Here is a 17,929-nt window from a genome sequence, read left to right on the forward strand (position 1 = left end):
ACAGGAACTTCTACTTTGGCATTAAGGACTAAGCTCTCTCCATTTAAAACAACAAAAAAACAAACAAAAAGCACTGAGAACAAAGCTGAAGAAGTGTGATCTAGTTTGTCCATAGCTAAAGGGAGATGGATGTGTAGGCTATTTTAATAATGAAGGTCTAAGAAGTTCCAGAAGCCTTTTCTTCTGAGACACGTGGTACTTTCTTCTGGTTACCATAAATCATAGAATATAACATATCATCACTGGTAAGATGGGTCATTATTTTCCATACCTACAAGAAAGAAAAAAAAAGCTGCCAACTAAAGTATAGTGTACCATCAATTGTTAGGTCGCAGAGATTTCCTAGATATTCAAATTTGGGGAAAAACATAATAAGCCTTCAAAAATTACAAATTTGCTTAAAAATAAAGAAAAAATGATCTTAGATTCTATGACATACGGTGAATTCATTTTCCACATTCAATTTCCATGGTTAGTGCTAGTGTGCTATTCTGCACTCTAGTCAACTTACATGTTTGCATATTGCTTTTTAAATGTTTGTAGCTAGTTTCACAGCTCTGTGATGTGCATCTGCAGCTGGCTTGTAAAGCTCTTCAATAATTTATTTGGTTACCGCCCACCCCCGCGTCCCTCCCACACATATAAGCCATTCAGAGTTTACCACTTAAAGGTAAACTTGAATTTCTTCTCATCTTAAAATTGCATAAATTATATTAAATTCTCAATAAATTTATTTACATTTAGTGGGGGTGGGGCGCGATGGAAAAACACTATATTAAATAACGACATCGGTTTTTAACACCCATCCTAATAGAAACATTAAAATAGAATGGGGTAGGGAGGAGGGGTGGAGGCGGAGAAGGGATGTACGTCTCAGGATACAGGAAATACGGTAAGAGCGAAACAGGAGGAAGCCAGCTCTGTGCCTGGAGGGGACTCGCCGCCATCTCAGGTCTCTTGGCTTTGCCAGGGCCCACCGGAGAAAACTGACGACCCGTTTCTGTAATCCTTATGGGAGACCAACCTTGTGCCTCCGGGAGATCCACTCTCCCACCTGGAAACGCACGGGAAGCCAAGCCTCCAAAAAAGCGCTGCCTCCTCGCTCCGCGTTGGGATTATCCGGAAGGAACTCCCAACGGAGGTAGTACCACTCTACCCTCCGCACCTCCTCCTGCATCAGCCGGCCTGAAGTCGCACCCTCCTCCTCCGGAGAAGTAGAGAAATAAATTTCTCCCACCCTAAACCAGGTCAGATTCTTTCTCATCTAGGACATCTAGGCTCTTTGAAACTTATTTATGCATTCTCACAAATTTCCTTCCCCTTTTCCCTGTTCTTTCCATGATTTCAAAATAGAAAAAATAACATGCAGGGATTAAGCAGCTCTTTCACAAAATATGCTTGAATGAAATGATGGATATTTAACGACATTAAATAATTATTTGTAATATTTTAGATGAAATAATTGTAGTTATATTTTCTAAGAAATAGACTTGAATCTTTTGATTTGCTTGAAAGTAAGTCATTGGTGCCAAGGTGGAGGGAAAGTGTAATAAAAATGCTCATGAGTTGATAATTTAAAGCTGGGTGATGTATATGTAGGGATTTATTATATTATTCTCTCTACTTTTGCGTGCATTGGAAAATTTTTTTATTAAAAAAAAAGGCTGGTTCAAGGCCAATAAAAAGCATCTGTTGAAGGCCAGCCTTCAGAAGTGTATGTCTTTCTCTGTGTAAGGCAGGAGAGTTGAATTTTTTTTTTTAAAGCTACAATGTGATAGTCAAATCCAAGTGCCATAATGTTTGCTTGTTCAAGGTATTCAGGAAGGGTGGAGGATGGACCAAGTCACAGCCTGGTAGTAATCATGAGCCATCAAAAAGGAGGAGTAGGGGGGCGGACGCGGTGGCTCACGCCTATTATCCTAGCACTTTGGGATGCCGAGGTGAGCAGATCAGGTCAGGAATTCGAGACCAGCCTGGCCAACACGGTGAAACCCCGTCTCTACTAAAGTTACAAAAATTAGCCAGGCGTGATGGTGGACGCCTGTAATCTCAGCAACTCGGGAGGCTAAGGCAGGACAATCATTTGAACCTGGAAGGCAGAGGTTGCAGTGAGCCGAGATCGCGCCATTGCTCTCCAGCCTGGGCGACAATAGCAAAAAACTACGTCTCAAAAAAAAGGAAGGAGGAACTTTGGGTGGGCCTTAAAGGTTGAGTGACATCTGCCATGTGGAGGCGCAGGGAATGCTTTTCAGGCCGAGGGTTTCCAGAGAAAAGGCAGAATTCTTCTGGAAACAGCTTGGCTATAATTTTGAATCTACAAGAAGGACTAGGAGGTGAAGATAAAGTGCTTCAGGGCCTTAAATGTTATGCTGAGCATATACTTCATTCCAATATCCATCAAGTGCTACTATTTGTATTTTAAGATTCCTATTCTTACTATCAGAAAAGGAATCTCTGATATTTAGATGAACTTTATAGAATGCAAATTATAAAACTGAATCTGACCCAAGTTTTATAGATCCTTTTAATTCAAAGGAGAGAAGCATCTTTTCTTCATTCGTGCAGTAAACCTTTATGAAGCCCTTGCAATGGGTAGGAATTATTCTGAGAGCTGTAGGGGATGGATGGCCAAGGCATAGTGCCTAGTACATAATAGGAGTGAAACAGATATTTCAATAAATAAATCAATGAATGATGGGACAACATTGGTGACCAAAGAAGTTTTAGACATTGGGTTTGGTGGTAATGCACAGAAAAAAAAAATAGAAATCTATTTTACTTGAAAGCATCTCCCTGTCATTCCATACAGTTTTACTTCTCACATGTTTACCTCTATTCAAAGGGGTAGTGGAGTGGAAGGTTGCAGGGAGTAGGGAGAAAATTGCTCAGATAGAAAACAAAAGAGCAGTCGGGCGCAGTGGCTCACGCCTGTAATCCCAGCACTTTGTGACGCTGAGGTGGGCAGATCACCTAAGGTCAGGAGTTCGAGACCAGCCTGGCCAATATGGCGAAACCCCATCTCTACTAAAAGTAAAAAAAAAAAAAAAAAAAAAAAAAAGCCGGTCATGGTGTTATATGCCTATAATCCCAGCTACTCGGGACGCTGAGTTAGGAGAATCGCTTGAATCCAGGAGGCAGAGATTGCAGTGAGCCGAGATCATGCCACTGCACTCCAGCCTGGGCGACAGAGCGGGACTCGGTGTAAAAAATAAATAAATAAATAATTTTTAAAAATAAAAAGGAAAAAGAAAAGAAAACAAAAGAACAAAACAATAAGTGCGGTAGCTACATAATTTCCCCTCCAAGTGATTCAAATCACTGATAATTGTAATAATAGCCAATATTTACTAAAGATTTATGTGCCAATTTTCTAAAGGGCTTTGCATGTTATAATTTATTTAATCACAACTCTACTAGAGAAGTTTGTATAGGCCAAGGGAAGTTGTATGACTTGCCACAAGTTACACAGCAAGAGGTGGCTGAGCTGAGCTTTGAACCCAGAACACCTGATTCCAGAGTTTATGCTCTAAACTTCTATATAATACATCCCTTCTAATACTATGTATACAACTGTTTTATAGGAATAAATCATCGAAATAGAGGTATGGGAAGGATAATGATTTGAGGAGACCAAGGGACAAAGAGATGGACAAAAACAGAAAAAATGATGCCACAATATTTTTTACTATTTTTCAGTCTTTGAGCGATTGCAGTATGACTCCATTTCCCTGGTGCATTCATATAATAGTTCACCTGGTGAAAACAATGAAGATTATTTACAATGCTACCCTGCTTTTTCTGGTATCCTGAACCTGGAAGTTGTGCTTTTTAAGGTAATCTCTTTACCAAAAATTATTAAGAGGAGGAAGAGAAAAAAAAGAGTTGGTTTTGACACATTAAAAAGTAGCCAAACAAAACTCAAAAAGATAGCAGCAAATGATAAAATTGAAACTATATTCTACATTATATGAAAACATATTCATAATAATAGTGTAATCTGAAGAAATGTTTTGTTAGATTCACTTGTACTTATAGTTTCTATTATTACTGTGAAATATATCATCTTTTTAACTACATTTTCTAATTGTTTCTAGTAAATGGGAACATGATTGATATTTTTGTATATTTATTTTATATGCTGGAGCCTTCTTAAATTCTGTTTATTCTAATAATGTATAGATTTTCTTGGATTATCTGTTAATTAATTATATTTTGAATAATGACAGTTTCTTTACAATATTTCTTTACCTTGTATTACTGTGCTAGCTAGGATCTTCAGTACAAAGAGGAACAACAGCATTGGTAGAGGATTTCCTTATTTTGTTCCTAAATTCTACAAAAGTTTCACCTTTTTTAGTAGATTGTCTTTCTCAAGTTAAGGAACTTTCTTAATGTTCCTAGTTTGCTGAGAGGTTTTATTACAAATATTATGAAGTTTTTTCCCGTCTATATGTACTGCCACTTTCATATCCTTTCTTCACCATTAATATCACAGTGTGACCATGTGATAAATTACAATAATCAATTTTCTAATGTATTTCTTGCTTTTGCTTTCATCGAGCCTCGTCATTGGATATTTGGTTCCTATTTTAATCATTTTGACTTTTATTTTTATATTGAACTTTCTTCTACTTTCCTTTTGTTGTTCTTTTTCTAATTTATTGAGTTGAATCTTTAGCATCTTAATTTTCAATGTTCTTCTGTAAAATAAGAATTTAGAACTATAAATTTTCTTCTACCACTTTAGAAATATTTCACAGACTTTTATATATAGTATTTTTATCATTCAATATTTATTATTTTTAAATTTCTCTTATGATTTTTTTGACCCATGGTTTGTTTTTTTTCAATTTCTAATCATATGGGATTCCTTTTTTTAAAAATTATATTATGAAATCATTATTCCCATTCTAGTTTAACTTTATCTTATTTTTCTTTTTTAATTTTTTTTTACATCTATAGACTTTATTAGATGTTCTTTATACAGTCATCTGGTATGTATAAAGAGTGAACAATCATATAAAAGGAAATATGGTCATAACTGATTGAATTAATAAAATCCTGAAACTAAATAACCCATAATTCATTGCACAACATATATTAGATTTCATTAGATCAGTATATAGCTTAGTAGTAAATTCTCCTGATGGCCATAAACCTCTAAGGTGTTGTCATCCTGAAAAATGAAGGAGGGGAGGGAGTTGGTGGGGTGCAGAATGGAGAAACCTTCCATAGTGCTGGTGTGATGTACCCTAAGTTGTAAAGTTATAGGGCATCGCCACCTAGTGGCAGAATTTCATGCCTTGTTCTAATTAAGGGACTTTCCTTGTTTTCCAAAGAGCAATGTGTCTTGTTCACTTTCTAACCATCCCTCTCTGATGCTGTCCTTCCTAAAATCCATGCCTCCTCCCATACAGTGTAAACCCATCTGCTTTTCATCCGTCAAGCTGTCAAGGATTTGGTTATGACAATTTTTATGTTCACCTAACTTTTTAGTTCCAAGTACTTCGGTTATTTTCAAAGCTACACACAGGATGCCCATATTTTTATAACTCCATCTTATTTGTGAAGGATTATTACTTTGTGCTTTGGCCTAGTTTTTATTCTTACTGCTCAATCTTTTCATAAGTTAAAGTTATTGCAGAGTTAATGCTTTAAAAGGCAGTCCTTAGAGTAAATAGCTAAATGAAATCATTACCAAAATGTACACTTTGGATTTATTAAGATTCTAGAATTTAAAAACAGGAAAAGGTGCCATTAGTGAAAATTCCATCACTAACATTTTGGTACCACTCGTAGAGCATCACATAAATATTCAGACCGTGATAACTCAGTGCAGGAATGTTATTAAGTATGTCCATGCAATCTGGAACTAGGACCAGAGTTGGCAATTGGGGGTCTGAAGGCCCAACATCCCTTACGCTGCTTCCTACACCTTGACAACAGGAAGGCTGAATGATACTAGGTAGTGCACTACAACAGTGAACATAAGCCAGCCATCTGTTTTTTGCAAAGTATAGTAAAATAGAAAAACAGAACATAGACCACTTCAGAGCAAACAAACATATCCTTCTTCAAGATGTAGGAAAACCATATATTCAAAACCAATCTCAAACTTTAAACAATAAAAGATATCAAACATTTTAAACTGTACAAAGCAAATTAGCAAGATTTTAATGTTGGCAGTTTTAAAATATCACCCATCCAAAACACAAAACAGGGAGATAACCAAGTCTTAGCTCCATCCTAATCAAAGCTGTCATGCAGATCCAGTTCCACTCTTCTCATCTCCAGCAGGTACTTCACTCAAGGAGGTAACACCCAAGGGGAGTAGATGGACCAAAAACAAGAGTGCCACATAGAAGGAAGAGAGAGGACCTTGGACTTTAGCTACTAGTTAGCTATTCAACTTTGATGATATTCAGTGTTTTCCCAAGTTATTTTTTCTCGCTTCTCATCACATAATTTACATTATGCATACTATGTGCCAGAGACAGTTAGTGTTTGACATGTAGTCAGTTAATTTTCACAACTGTGTAAAGTTGGTTTCTATCATTAGCTCTATCTTAGGGCCAAAGAAACTGAAGCACGGAGAGGTTAAATTGTATTCCTAAAGCACTACACAGTGAGCAAATAGATTCAGACCTGTGCAGTCTAACCCAGAATTAGCTCTGAATCACTCTACCATTCTGTCTACAGGACAACAAGCCTGTGTGTTTCAGGCACTTTCATGGTGATTTTTCACACAGGACAGCTTTTGATAATAGAAAGGCCCTCTCTTTCAAATGAAAGGACTTCACTGATGGATTAACAAATTCTCACCTTTTCACCTATGTGAGCCAAATACTAGATCTACTTTCTTAGTCTTCATAACAAGCAGGACGATAACCATAATTTATAATGAACACAAAACATTGATATAGTGTTCAAAGAACTTTTGCACACTTGGTCTCGTTTGGAAAAATGAAGTAATCTGGAAACATAGAATAGGCATACACTGTGACTTTAGGAAGAACTCTCACAAAATCAGAGGTTGCCCTATGTAATATCACACTTTTTACCTTGAGCAGGTGGATAGCCTGGGAGTTCTTGTTATACCTCAATCTTGGTCCATTCTATTTGTTCCCCTGTCCTTCAGCAGTGCCCTTAGTCTTGCTTTAAACATTAACAGCATTCATAAGCATGGTTTCTAGGGTCAGAGCCCAGCCTCCCTCCACCCACCCGGCTCCCTACACACCTTGACAGTGCTCTTTGAGATGCCTCAGTTCTAGTCTCCTTGTAATTGTGCACAGTAGATGTCTGAACAAATAGACCAGAGTCCTGCAAAAGTGATCTTGAAATCACAATTAAAAGAGACTTTGGAGAGATCTACTCAGGAAAATTTTCTGAATAGACAAATGCTTTTAAAGGGGGTTCTAGACAGTCCGTCTTCTCTGCCTCCTTCTGCGAAGTAGGGCTACACTAAAACCTTGTCACAATGTGACCTGAGCAAAACCATTATCAAGTGATTTAGTTGTCTTGAACCAGACAAAAGAAAATTGACATGATTTCAAGATAGGTTTAGAAAAATAATCTGACTAGCAAAAAAAAAAAAAAATGGGGGGTGGTTCCTAGGGAATTTGAGACTTGATATTTTAGCAAAAATTTAAAGATGCTCTTTATGATACACACATTTCTCATTGCTTTACAAATTTTAAATGTAACACAAATTTGTTTTTCACACTGTTTTGTTAGTTGAGGTAAGGCATTCCTGCCGCACACAGCAATGACTCATCCTGGAAAACCAGGGAGGCTGCATATCCTACTGTTCCTTCTCTACTAGCTGTGGCTCCACACTCTCACCTCCACCAAAGAAAGCATTTCAGAATTTAGGGGTGGAAATGATGACAACATTGAATACTTCTATTTTTTTCTTTTTTTTGAGACAGAGCCACTGTCGCTCAGGCTGAAGTGCAGTGGCGCTATCTAGGCCCACTGCAGCCTCCGCCCCCCGGGGTCAAGCAATTCTCCTGCCGCAGCCTCCCAAACAGCTGGGACCACTGGTGCCCGCCACCATGCCCGGCCAATTTTCCGCATCCCTAGTAGAGACGGGGTTTCACCATGTTGGTCAGGCTGGTCTCGAATTCCTGACCTCAGGAGATCTGCCCGCCTCGGCCTCCCAAAGCGCTGGGACCACAGGCGTGAGCCACCGCGCCCGGCCAATGATTCTAATTTATATTTTTAAAAATTACCTTATAATCTTAAAACTTTTAACTGATTAGTATCCAACCCTTAAACTTTATAACAATCATTTCCAAAGTGGAAAAGTCACTGGGATATGGGGAAAAGTATGATTTGTCTTTGTACTTCTATTTTTCTAATGTCTACTTTTCGTTTTCTAGTCTACATGTTAGCACAGGAGTATATGTATTACTTAAGTATACCTATGTTGGAGTGCATACAGAATTTCTTTTTAAATGACAGGATGCAAAATCAAATCTATTTGGATAGCAGTGAAGAGGCTGTTTTTCAATCCTGGCAAACTAGGGGGTGCATACCCCCTTTTTTATTTAGTAGCTTCCATAAGGCTATAACTCATGGAAGTTACATCCTTACATAAACTGATGGGCTATCCAACCAGTGAGGAAGACTGATAAAGTGGCCTCTGAGCTCCAGGAAGTAGTTAAACACTACTAAAAACATCTTGAAAGTTTGGAAAAAAATTTAACAGTAAATGGATTCAGTAGTTATTCAGTATAAGGTTTGGAATAACTCCAGCCATTACAATAGACATTTATTTAAAGTAAAACATCTGCAGACCAAATAATTCTTAAAATTGTTTGTTTCAAGTTTAACCATCTTCATAACAGCTGCATCCACAGACTTCAACTACATGATTACTTCATTGCCCATTCTTCTCTTTCTTTTCTTTCCCGAATAACCTCTTGCAGATACAGTTCAAGGTAGAAATTTTCCTCTTCATATTTGGTCCACTGCTCTTTAGGCAAGATCTGATGCTTCATGGTCAGGTCCAATGCACTCTTAATGTGACACATCCTGTCATTATAAAGGTTCTCAGGACGCCTTCTTATGGCTTCTTTTATGTCTTCATCCTCATATATTGTATCATCTCTCATTAACCCCAGTTTATTGAATCCTGCAGTATTGTAATACCATTTTCAAATACCATCCAGCCACTTGCCTGATGCTGAAATGGCCTGCTTGCCAGCCATTTTGACCTGCTTTAATTTTTTTTTAATCCTTCTTATAACAAGATACAAAAATTATACACTGGCTGCTCATCCCAACAGAATTTGGCAATATAAAACATTTTCTTTCATTAAATACATAGAAAAAGTGCGGTTATTGATATTTATTGATGTAGTTATTATTGAATTTTATGTTTGTGTTTTTAAAATTTTTATTTTTATTTAATTTCACACTTGAAAAACCAGGAATATTACAAAGAACTCCCAGAATGTCCTTTACCCAGATTCACCAATTAACATTTTATCACGTTTGCCTTATCATTCTGTTTTTCTCTTCCTCTCCTCCTTCTCCTATTTGACAGTAGTTTGCAAATATCATTCTCCTTTACCTCTTAATATGTCAGTGTGTATTTCCTCAGAATGATGATTTCCTCTTATACATCCTCAGTAAATGTGTCACAATCAAGAAATTTGACATTGTTTCAATATTATAATCTACGCCATATTCCAATGTTATCAGTTGTCCCAATAATGTCTTTTGTGGTTATTTTCTTTCCTTGGTCAAAGTGCTAATCCAAGATGATGCATTACATTTACTTGTCATGTCTCTTCAGTTTTTAATATGGAACAATTCCTTGACCTTTCTTTGTCTTTTATGTTTATAGAAAAACAAACTTAGTTTCTCTCATTATATTCTCATAACCCAACTTCTGACACTGATTGTGTGGAAAAAAAGTTTTTCTTTGGCTCTTGTACCACAGCAACCAACACAGAAAGCTTGTGATCAAATGTATTGGGATTTTTTCTCACCAACAGGCAAGCAAACAATTCTGCAGTGGACACCAGCTGGGTGTTCTCCAATCCAATTCAATTCTGAAGCTATCTCCCTACAGAAAGTATCAGATCCCACAGATTGAGGGCTTAGTCCCACGAGACTGCCTCAACTTTAGACATCAGTTTCAAATCTGGGCCTCTGGAACTTTTAACTGACCAGCTTCAAGTTAGGGTTCCCGCAACCTCTCTCTTTAGGCTCAAATAATTTGCTAGAACAACACACAGAACTCAGGGAAACACTTACTTACATTTACCCATTTATTCATAAAGGATATTTTAAAGGCTACAAATAAACAGCCAGATGAAGAGATACATAGAGTGAGGTCTGGAAGGCTACTGAGCACAGGAGCTTCCATTCCTGTGGAGTTAGGGTGTGCCACCCTCCTGGCATGTGGATGAGTTATTTGTCACCTTTCTGAAATCCTCCACAAATTCAGCTGTACTTTGTCCTCTTGTGCTTTTTATGAAGACTTTATCTGATAGGCACTAATGAAGCATGAACAACCATGTAGAAATGTGACTGGACTAAAGGGTATGATCTAATACCAATAGACTTGGTGGAGAAACCCAGCAAGGCTTGTCTGTTCAGATTCTTCTTGGTTTCTCTGTGCAGCATTCCTTCCTCCTGGGTATGGGGCAGGACTCTTTCTGAAATGGGAGTCTTATGACCCACAGTCAAACTAGGTAGGTCAGAGAATTTCTTTACGACCAGCTCCAAGCCAGAAAGCTGGGTGAAGATTAGAGTATATTTTTAGTTTCTATGGCTTGCCTTTGGGAGAAAAAAAAGCAGGTAAAAGGAGGGCAGGAGAAAGTCAGAGAGAGATTCTGTTTTGTGAAGCCTAAAGTGCCCCAACATTATACATATATATGTGTGTTTGTGTATATATATATATAGAGAGAGAGAGAGAGAGAGAATGAGAGAAACTGTCTCTCACTTTTATTTCTCTGAAGCTGTTTCAAAGCTGCTTCAGGAACCAAAGACAAAAGACCAAATACTTTAACAAGAGATATGCTTATTGCTTTAGTCACTTAGGAAATAACAAGAGATTTGGGAGTTATAAGCCAGGAACCATGGACAAAAACCAATATATATATATCACAATATCACACATCGACAATTGACACTTGGGTAAATACAGGACACTTATTTCATAGATTGTCCTTTAATTTAAATTTGTGTGCCATTTCCCCATTATTCAGAGTACGCATATTAGCAAAAGCACCACAGAAGTAATGTATTGTTCTCAGGGCATCATAATGGTGGTACATGATGCTGGTTTGACCCTTTAGTAGTAAAGTTAACTTTGATTACTTGGTTAATGTGGTGAATAGTTGCTAGATTAATCCACTTTACAGTTATCATTTTCCTCTTTATAATTAATGATTTTGCTGGGGATACTTTGAGACTATGTAAATATCCTATTCCTCATTAAATTATCATCCACTGGTTTTCAAATCCATTGATAATTCTTGACTGAATCAGATATTGCTATGATGAATGCAAAATGGTAATTTTCAAACTCCATCATTTTTAGTACATTTATTAGTTTATATTCTACATCAAGGTAGAGCTTTTTCTCCATTTATTTGTTTATTAATTACCTTGGACACATAGATTTTTACTTTATTTTAAAAATACCCTATTGTTATTATTTATTTTAATACCCAAATTGTCTCAGATTTAGTGACTGGCTGCCCATTCAAGTTGGCTCCCCTGTCTTTTGACATGTCTCATCATTCTTAAACACACTTTTTACTTACTTTAAAATTTTTTTACTTCCTTACTTTCAAGCTTGTCTTGTACTTCCTACCCCATTAATCATTTCTCTATAGACCTCTGTTATCTTTTATGGAGACAGTATTTAGAAACTAAGTCATTGTATATAGCTGTTTTTTAGCTTAACATTTTGTCATTGTTTTCCATTTAAAAGACAATATTGCTTATGTGATAATGATTATTTAGTGTTTGTTGAAACTTGCTTTATGTCCTAGAGAACATGATCAACTAGTGTTTTATGTGTGCCTGGAAAGATTGTGTATCTAATTTTTGCGTGTAGTGTTCTGTTCATTAAATTTAACTGTGTTGTTTAAATCTTCTCTATTCCTAAGTTTTTTGTTTGCTGGACCTATCAGTTACCAAGAGAGTTAAAATCTCCCACTGTATTTGTGTATTTGTCAAATTCTTACACTTTTAACAATTTTTGCTTTGTATACTTGAGGCATTGTTAGTATGTACATACAAGTCTAGAATAGATACATATTTTACAATTTTAGGAACTCTTTTTATCTTTTTGAATGTAAAATTTTTTTGTTTGCTGGGTCTTTTTAATTTTGTAAAATCTTTCTGGGTACCTAGTAGTTGTATACATTTATGGGGTATATGAGATGTTTTGATACATGCAAAGTGTAATAATCACATCATGTACAATGGGGTATCCATCATTTCAAGCATTTATCCTTTGTGTTACAGACAATTTAATTATACAGTTATATTATTATTGACTATAGTCACCCTGCTGTCCTATCAAATAATAGGTCTTATTCATTCTTTTTGTATACCCATTAACCATCCCCACTCTCCCCCACCACCCATTACCCTTCCCAGCCTCTGGTAACCATCTTTCTACTCTCTATCTCCATGAGTTCAATTGTTTTGATTTTCAGATTCCACAAATAAGTGAGAACATGTGATGTTTGTCTTTCTGTGCCTGGCCCATTTCACTTAACATAATGATATCCAGTTCCATCCATGCTGTTGTAAATAACTAGATCTCATTCTTTTTTATGACTGATTAGTACTCCACTATGTATATATACCACATTTTCTTCGTTCATGTATCTGTTGATGAACCCTTAGGTTGCTTCTAAATCTTAGCTGTTGTAAGCAGTGCTGCAACAAACATGGGAGTGCAGATATCTCTTTGATAATACTGATTTCCTTTGTTTGGGGTATATACCCAGCAGTGGGATTGCTGGGTCATATGGTAGCTCAATTTTTAGTTTTTTGAGGAATCTTCAAATCGTTCTCCATTGTGGTTGTACTAATTTACATTCCCATCAACAGTGTACAAGCATTCCCTCTTCTCCGCATTCTTGCCAGCATTTGTTATTGCCTGTCACTTGGATATAAGCCATTTTAATTGAAGTGAGATAATATCCCATTGTAGTTTTGATTTGCATTTCCCTGATGATCAACTACAATGAGTACTTTTTCACATGCCTGTTTGCCATTTGTATATCTTCTTTTGAGAAAGGTCTATTCAAATCTTTGTCACAATTTTGATCAAATTATTAGATTTTTTCCTATTGAGTTGTTTGAGCTCCTTATATATTTTGGTTATTAATTTCTTGTCAAAAGTGTAGTTTGCAAATATTTTCTCCCATTGCACCTATACTTTGTAGACTGTTTGCTTTGCTGTGCAGAAGCTTTTTACTTGATGTGATCCCATTTGTTCATATTTGCTTTGATTGCCTTTGCTTGTGGGGTATTAATTAAGAAATTTTTGCCCAGATCAATGTCCTGGAGATTTTTCCCATATTTTCTTGTTGTAGTTTCATAGTTTGAGGTCTTTGACTTAAGTCTTTAATACATTTTGATTTGATTTTTGTGTATGGCAAAAGATAGCTATCTAGTTTCATTCTTCTGCATATGGATATCCAGTTTTCCCAGCACCAATTATTGAAGAGACTGTCTTTTCCATAGTGTATGTTCTTGGCACCTTTGTGGAAAATGAGTTTTTTAGGTGTGTGGATTTGTTTCTGGGTTCTCAGTTATCTTCCATTGGTCTATGTGTCTGTTTTTGTGACAATACCATGCTGTTTTGATTACTGTAGTTCTGTAGTATAATTTGAAGTCAGGTAATATGATTCCTCCAGTTTTGTTCTTTTTGCTTAGGATAGCTTTGGTTATTCTGGGTCTTTTGTGGCTCCATATAAATTTTAGGATTGTTTTTTCTATTTCTGTGAAGAATGTTTTTTGTATTTTTTAAGTATTGCATTGAACCTGTAGATTGCTTTTTGTGGCATGGACGTTTTAACAATATTGATTCTTTCAATTCATGAACATGGACTATCTTTCCATTTTTTGGTGTCCTCTTCAATTTCTTTCATCAGTGTTCTACAGTTTTTATTAAAGAGATCTCCCACTTCTTTGGTTGAGTTAATTGCTAGGTATTTAATTTTATGTTTGGCTATTGTAAGTGGAATTACTTTTAAATTTCTTTTTCAGATTGCCCAATGTTGGCATGTGGAAATGCTACTGATTTTCGTATGTTGATTTTGTATCCTGCAACTTTACTGAATTTATCAGTTCTTATAGTTTTTGTGGAATCTTTATGCTTTTCCAAACACAAGATCAAATCCTCTGCAAACAATGGTAATTTGACTTCTTCCTTTCCAATTTGGATGCCCTTAATTTCTTTCTCTTGTCTGATTGCTCTAACTAGGACTTGCAGTATTATGTTGAATAACAGTGGTGACAATGGGCGTCCTTGTCATGTTTCAGATCTTAGAGGAAAAGCTTTCAGTTTTTCCCTATTTGGTATGATACTAGCTGTGGGTCTGTTATATATGGGTTTTATTATGTTGAGGTATGTTCCTTCTATACCCATTTTTGAAGGTTTTTATCATGACGGCATGTTGAACTTTATCCAATGCTTTTTCGGCATCAAGTGAAATGACCATATGGTTTTTGTCCTCCATTGTGTTGATACTATGTATCACCACTGTTGAACCATCCTTCCATCCCAGGGATAAATCCCACTTGGTCATGATGAATAATCTTTTTAATGTATTGTTGAATTTGATTTGCTAGTAGTGTGTTGAAGATGTTTGCATCAGTATTTATCAGAGATATTGGCCTTTTTTTTTTTTAATTTGTTTCTGTCTGATTTTGGTATCAGGCCTCATGGAATTAGTTTGGAAGTATCCCTTCCTCCTGTATTTTTCAGAATAGTTCAGGTAGGATTGATATTAGTTCTTCTTTAAATATTTGGTAGAATTCAGCAGTGATGCCATCGGGTCCCAGGCTTTTCTTTACTGGGAGACTTTTTATTATGGCTTTTTATTGGTCTTTTCAGGTTTTGGATTATCTTCATGGTTCAGTCTTGATATGTCATATGTGTAGAGGAGTTTCTCTATTTAGTCTAGATTTTCCACTTTATTGGCATATAGTTGTTCATAGTTGCCATTAATGATCCTTTGAATTTCTGCAGTATCAGTTGTAATGTCTCCTTTTTCATCTCTGGTTTTATTTATTTGGATCTTCCCTCTTTTTTTCTTAGTCTGGGTAAAGGTTTGTCGAATTTGTTTCACATTTCAAAACACCAACTTTTTATTTCATTTACTTATTTATTTTGTATTGTTTTCTTCATTCCAATTTCATTTATTTCTGCTCTGGTGTTTATTATTTCTTTTCTTCCTCTAATTTTGAGTTTAGTTTTCTCTTGCTTTTCTAGTTCTTTAAGATTCATTATTGGTTTCTTTATTTTAAGTTTTACTTTTTTTTTATTTAGGCACTAAATAACTAAACTTATATATAACTAAACTTTAAAGCTATAAACTTCCCTCTTAGTACTGCTTTTGCTTTATCCCGTAGGTTTTTGTATGTTGTGTTTCCATTATCATTTGTTTCAAGAAATTTTTCAATTTTCTTCTTGGTTTCTTCATTGACCCACTGCTTATTCAGGAACATACTGTTTAATTTCCAGGTATTTGTATAGTTTCCAAAATTCTTCTTGTTATTGATTTCTATTTTTATTCCATTGTGGTCAAAGATGCTTCATATTATTTCAATTTTTTTGAATGTTTTAAGACTTGTATTGTGACCTAACATATGGTCATGTGACCTAACATGGTGGCTTTAGAGAATGATCCATGTGCTGAGGAAAAGAATGTATATTCTGCAGCCGTTGGATGAAATGTTCTGTAAATATCTGTTAGGTCCATTTGGTCTACAGTACAGATTAAGTGTGATGTTTCTTTGTTGATTTTCTGTTTGGAAGACCTGCCCAATGTTTCCTTGCTGTTAACATAGCTACTCCACCTTTCCTTTTTTGGTGGTATTTCTTTTTCCATTGTTTTACTTATTCACTTTTTTTCTTTCTTTTATCTTTTACAAAATGTTCTGCCAAAAAATCAATGCATTGATTTGTTTGTTTCTGAATTTACCAATAGAATTTATAATTAGTATTAAGGATAAGCTTTATATATCCAAACATTATCTTTCTTTACTAATTTTTTATTTTATAGAATTTAAACTCTACAGAAAAGTCAAAAGATATCTTTCATGTATTGTAGTGCCATTCTTTTCCAAGGGAGATACATTCCAAAATCCCCAGTGGATGCCTGGTAACATGAAGAGTAATTAATCCTATATAAACTATGTTTTTTTCCTATACATACATATGTATGATAAAGTTAAATTTATAAGTTAGGCACAATACAAGATTAACAACAACAGTAATAAAATAGAACAATTATTACAATATTCATAGTTTATGGATAGAAGACTCATTCTTACCATAGGTCTTAGCAACTTCAACATATGATTTTTTTCTTCCCTTATTAAGTTGAAAACTTCCTCCTTTTCACTTAAAGGAAGCATTTTACAGCTTCTCTTTAGCATATGTGAACTGCCAGCATTATCATTCTTGCACTTTGGGGTTACTATTAAGTAAAATAAGGATTACGTGAACATAAGCACTGTGATACTGCAACAGTTTATTGGATAACCAAGATGGCTAGCAAGTGACTGATGGGCGGGTAAGGAATACAGCGTTGATGTGCTGGACAAAGGGATGATTCACATCTGGAGCAAACATGAGATTTCATCACACTACTCACAGTGGTGTGAAATTTAAAACTTATGAATCGTTTATGGAATTTTCAATTTACTGTTTTCAGACTGCAGTTAATCATGGGTAACTGAAACTGTGGATGAGGGGGGACCACTTTAGATTCATCAGTGCATCAATTTGGCTACATATGGCTTATCTCTTTTTCTAAATACTATATACATATATGTATATATACGTACACACATTTTTTTGCTGAGCCATTGGGAAGTAACTTGCAGATATCATGACACTTCAACCCTAAACACTAAATCATATATCTCTTAAGAACAATTAAATTACTATTACACCCAGAGAAATTTAACATTGATACAATACTATTATCTAATATACTATCCATATCAAGTTCTCACAATTTTCCTAACAATATCCTTTATAGCTTTTTATTTGTTTTGGTCCAGGATCCAGTCAAGGGTCATGCATTGTATTTAGTTGTCATGCTCCTTTTTAGTCTTTTTAAATCTAGAATAGCACCCTCCCTTTTTTTTTCTTGTCCTTTTTTTGTGACGTTGCCATTTTTGATGAGTCCAGGTAGTTTTCCTCTGTATGTCTCACAGTATGAAATGTGTCTGATTGTTTTCCCATGATTAGTTTAAGCGTTTTTAGCAAGAAGACTACATGGGCGATGTTCTGTCCTTCTTAGGCACAAAATTCCAGTTTATCCCAAGAGCATAGATACCTTTGGGGATTTTACAGATAGCTAGGTGGGTATTTTTTACTTCCCCCTTAAGAAAGTTACTTTTCTGGACACAGGTCAAATTATGGTTTATAATTTGCACCATATTCCATGTCTAGGTTACCTGTTTACAGAAATGCTCAGCATGAAGAGGAGTTTGTATATCTGTTCTGCCATCACATTTTCCTACCTCAGAGCATTTACTTAGTCCGGTTGGTTGTCTGTCTGTGTATTCACAAACTTTCACAATCAACTCAATAGGGAATAAAGTTTTTTTTTTCAGCAGCTTCATGTGCAGTCTCCTTAAGTACTTTTTCCTATGACTTGGTCACTTTTCTCCCTCTCATTGTATAAAGACTTTCTCATACTACTCTATA

General features: G+C 35.7%; 2 protein-coding genes across 2 annotated transcripts in view; one reads left to right on the plus strand and one right to left on the minus strand.

The window, feature by feature from the left end:
• The first annotated feature begins 886 nt into the window (after positions 1-886).
• NBDY (negative regulator of P-body association) overlaps positions 887-17,929 on the plus strand; it is an 82,622-nt gene continuing 65,579 nt past the window's right edge. The window contains exons 1-2 of the mRNA XM_024927353.4: positions 887-1,247; positions 3,697-3,833. Coding sequence (XP_024783121.1) covers positions 1,012-1,218 — 207 coding nt within the window. The 5' untranslated portion in view covers positions 887-1,011 and the 3' untranslated portion in view covers positions 1,219-1,247; positions 3,697-3,833. The remainder of the gene's footprint in view (positions 1,248-3,696; positions 3,834-17,929) is intronic.
• On the minus strand, positions 8,753-9,227 carry LOC100983016 (cytochrome b-c1 complex subunit 7-like). Its single transcript, XM_063601939.1, has one exon. The coding sequence runs from the start codon at positions 9,114-9,116 to the stop codon at positions 8,877-8,879; it is 240 nt and encodes a 79-aa protein (XP_063458009.1). The 5' UTR covers positions 9,117-9,227; the 3' UTR covers positions 8,753-8,876.

Source organism: Pan paniscus, chromosome X (assembly GCF_029289425.2).
Source record: "Pan paniscus chromosome X, NHGRI_mPanPan1-v2.0_pri, whole genome shotgun sequence".
Classification (NCBI taxonomy): domain Eukaryota; kingdom Metazoa; phylum Chordata; class Mammalia; order Primates; family Hominidae; genus Pan; species Pan paniscus.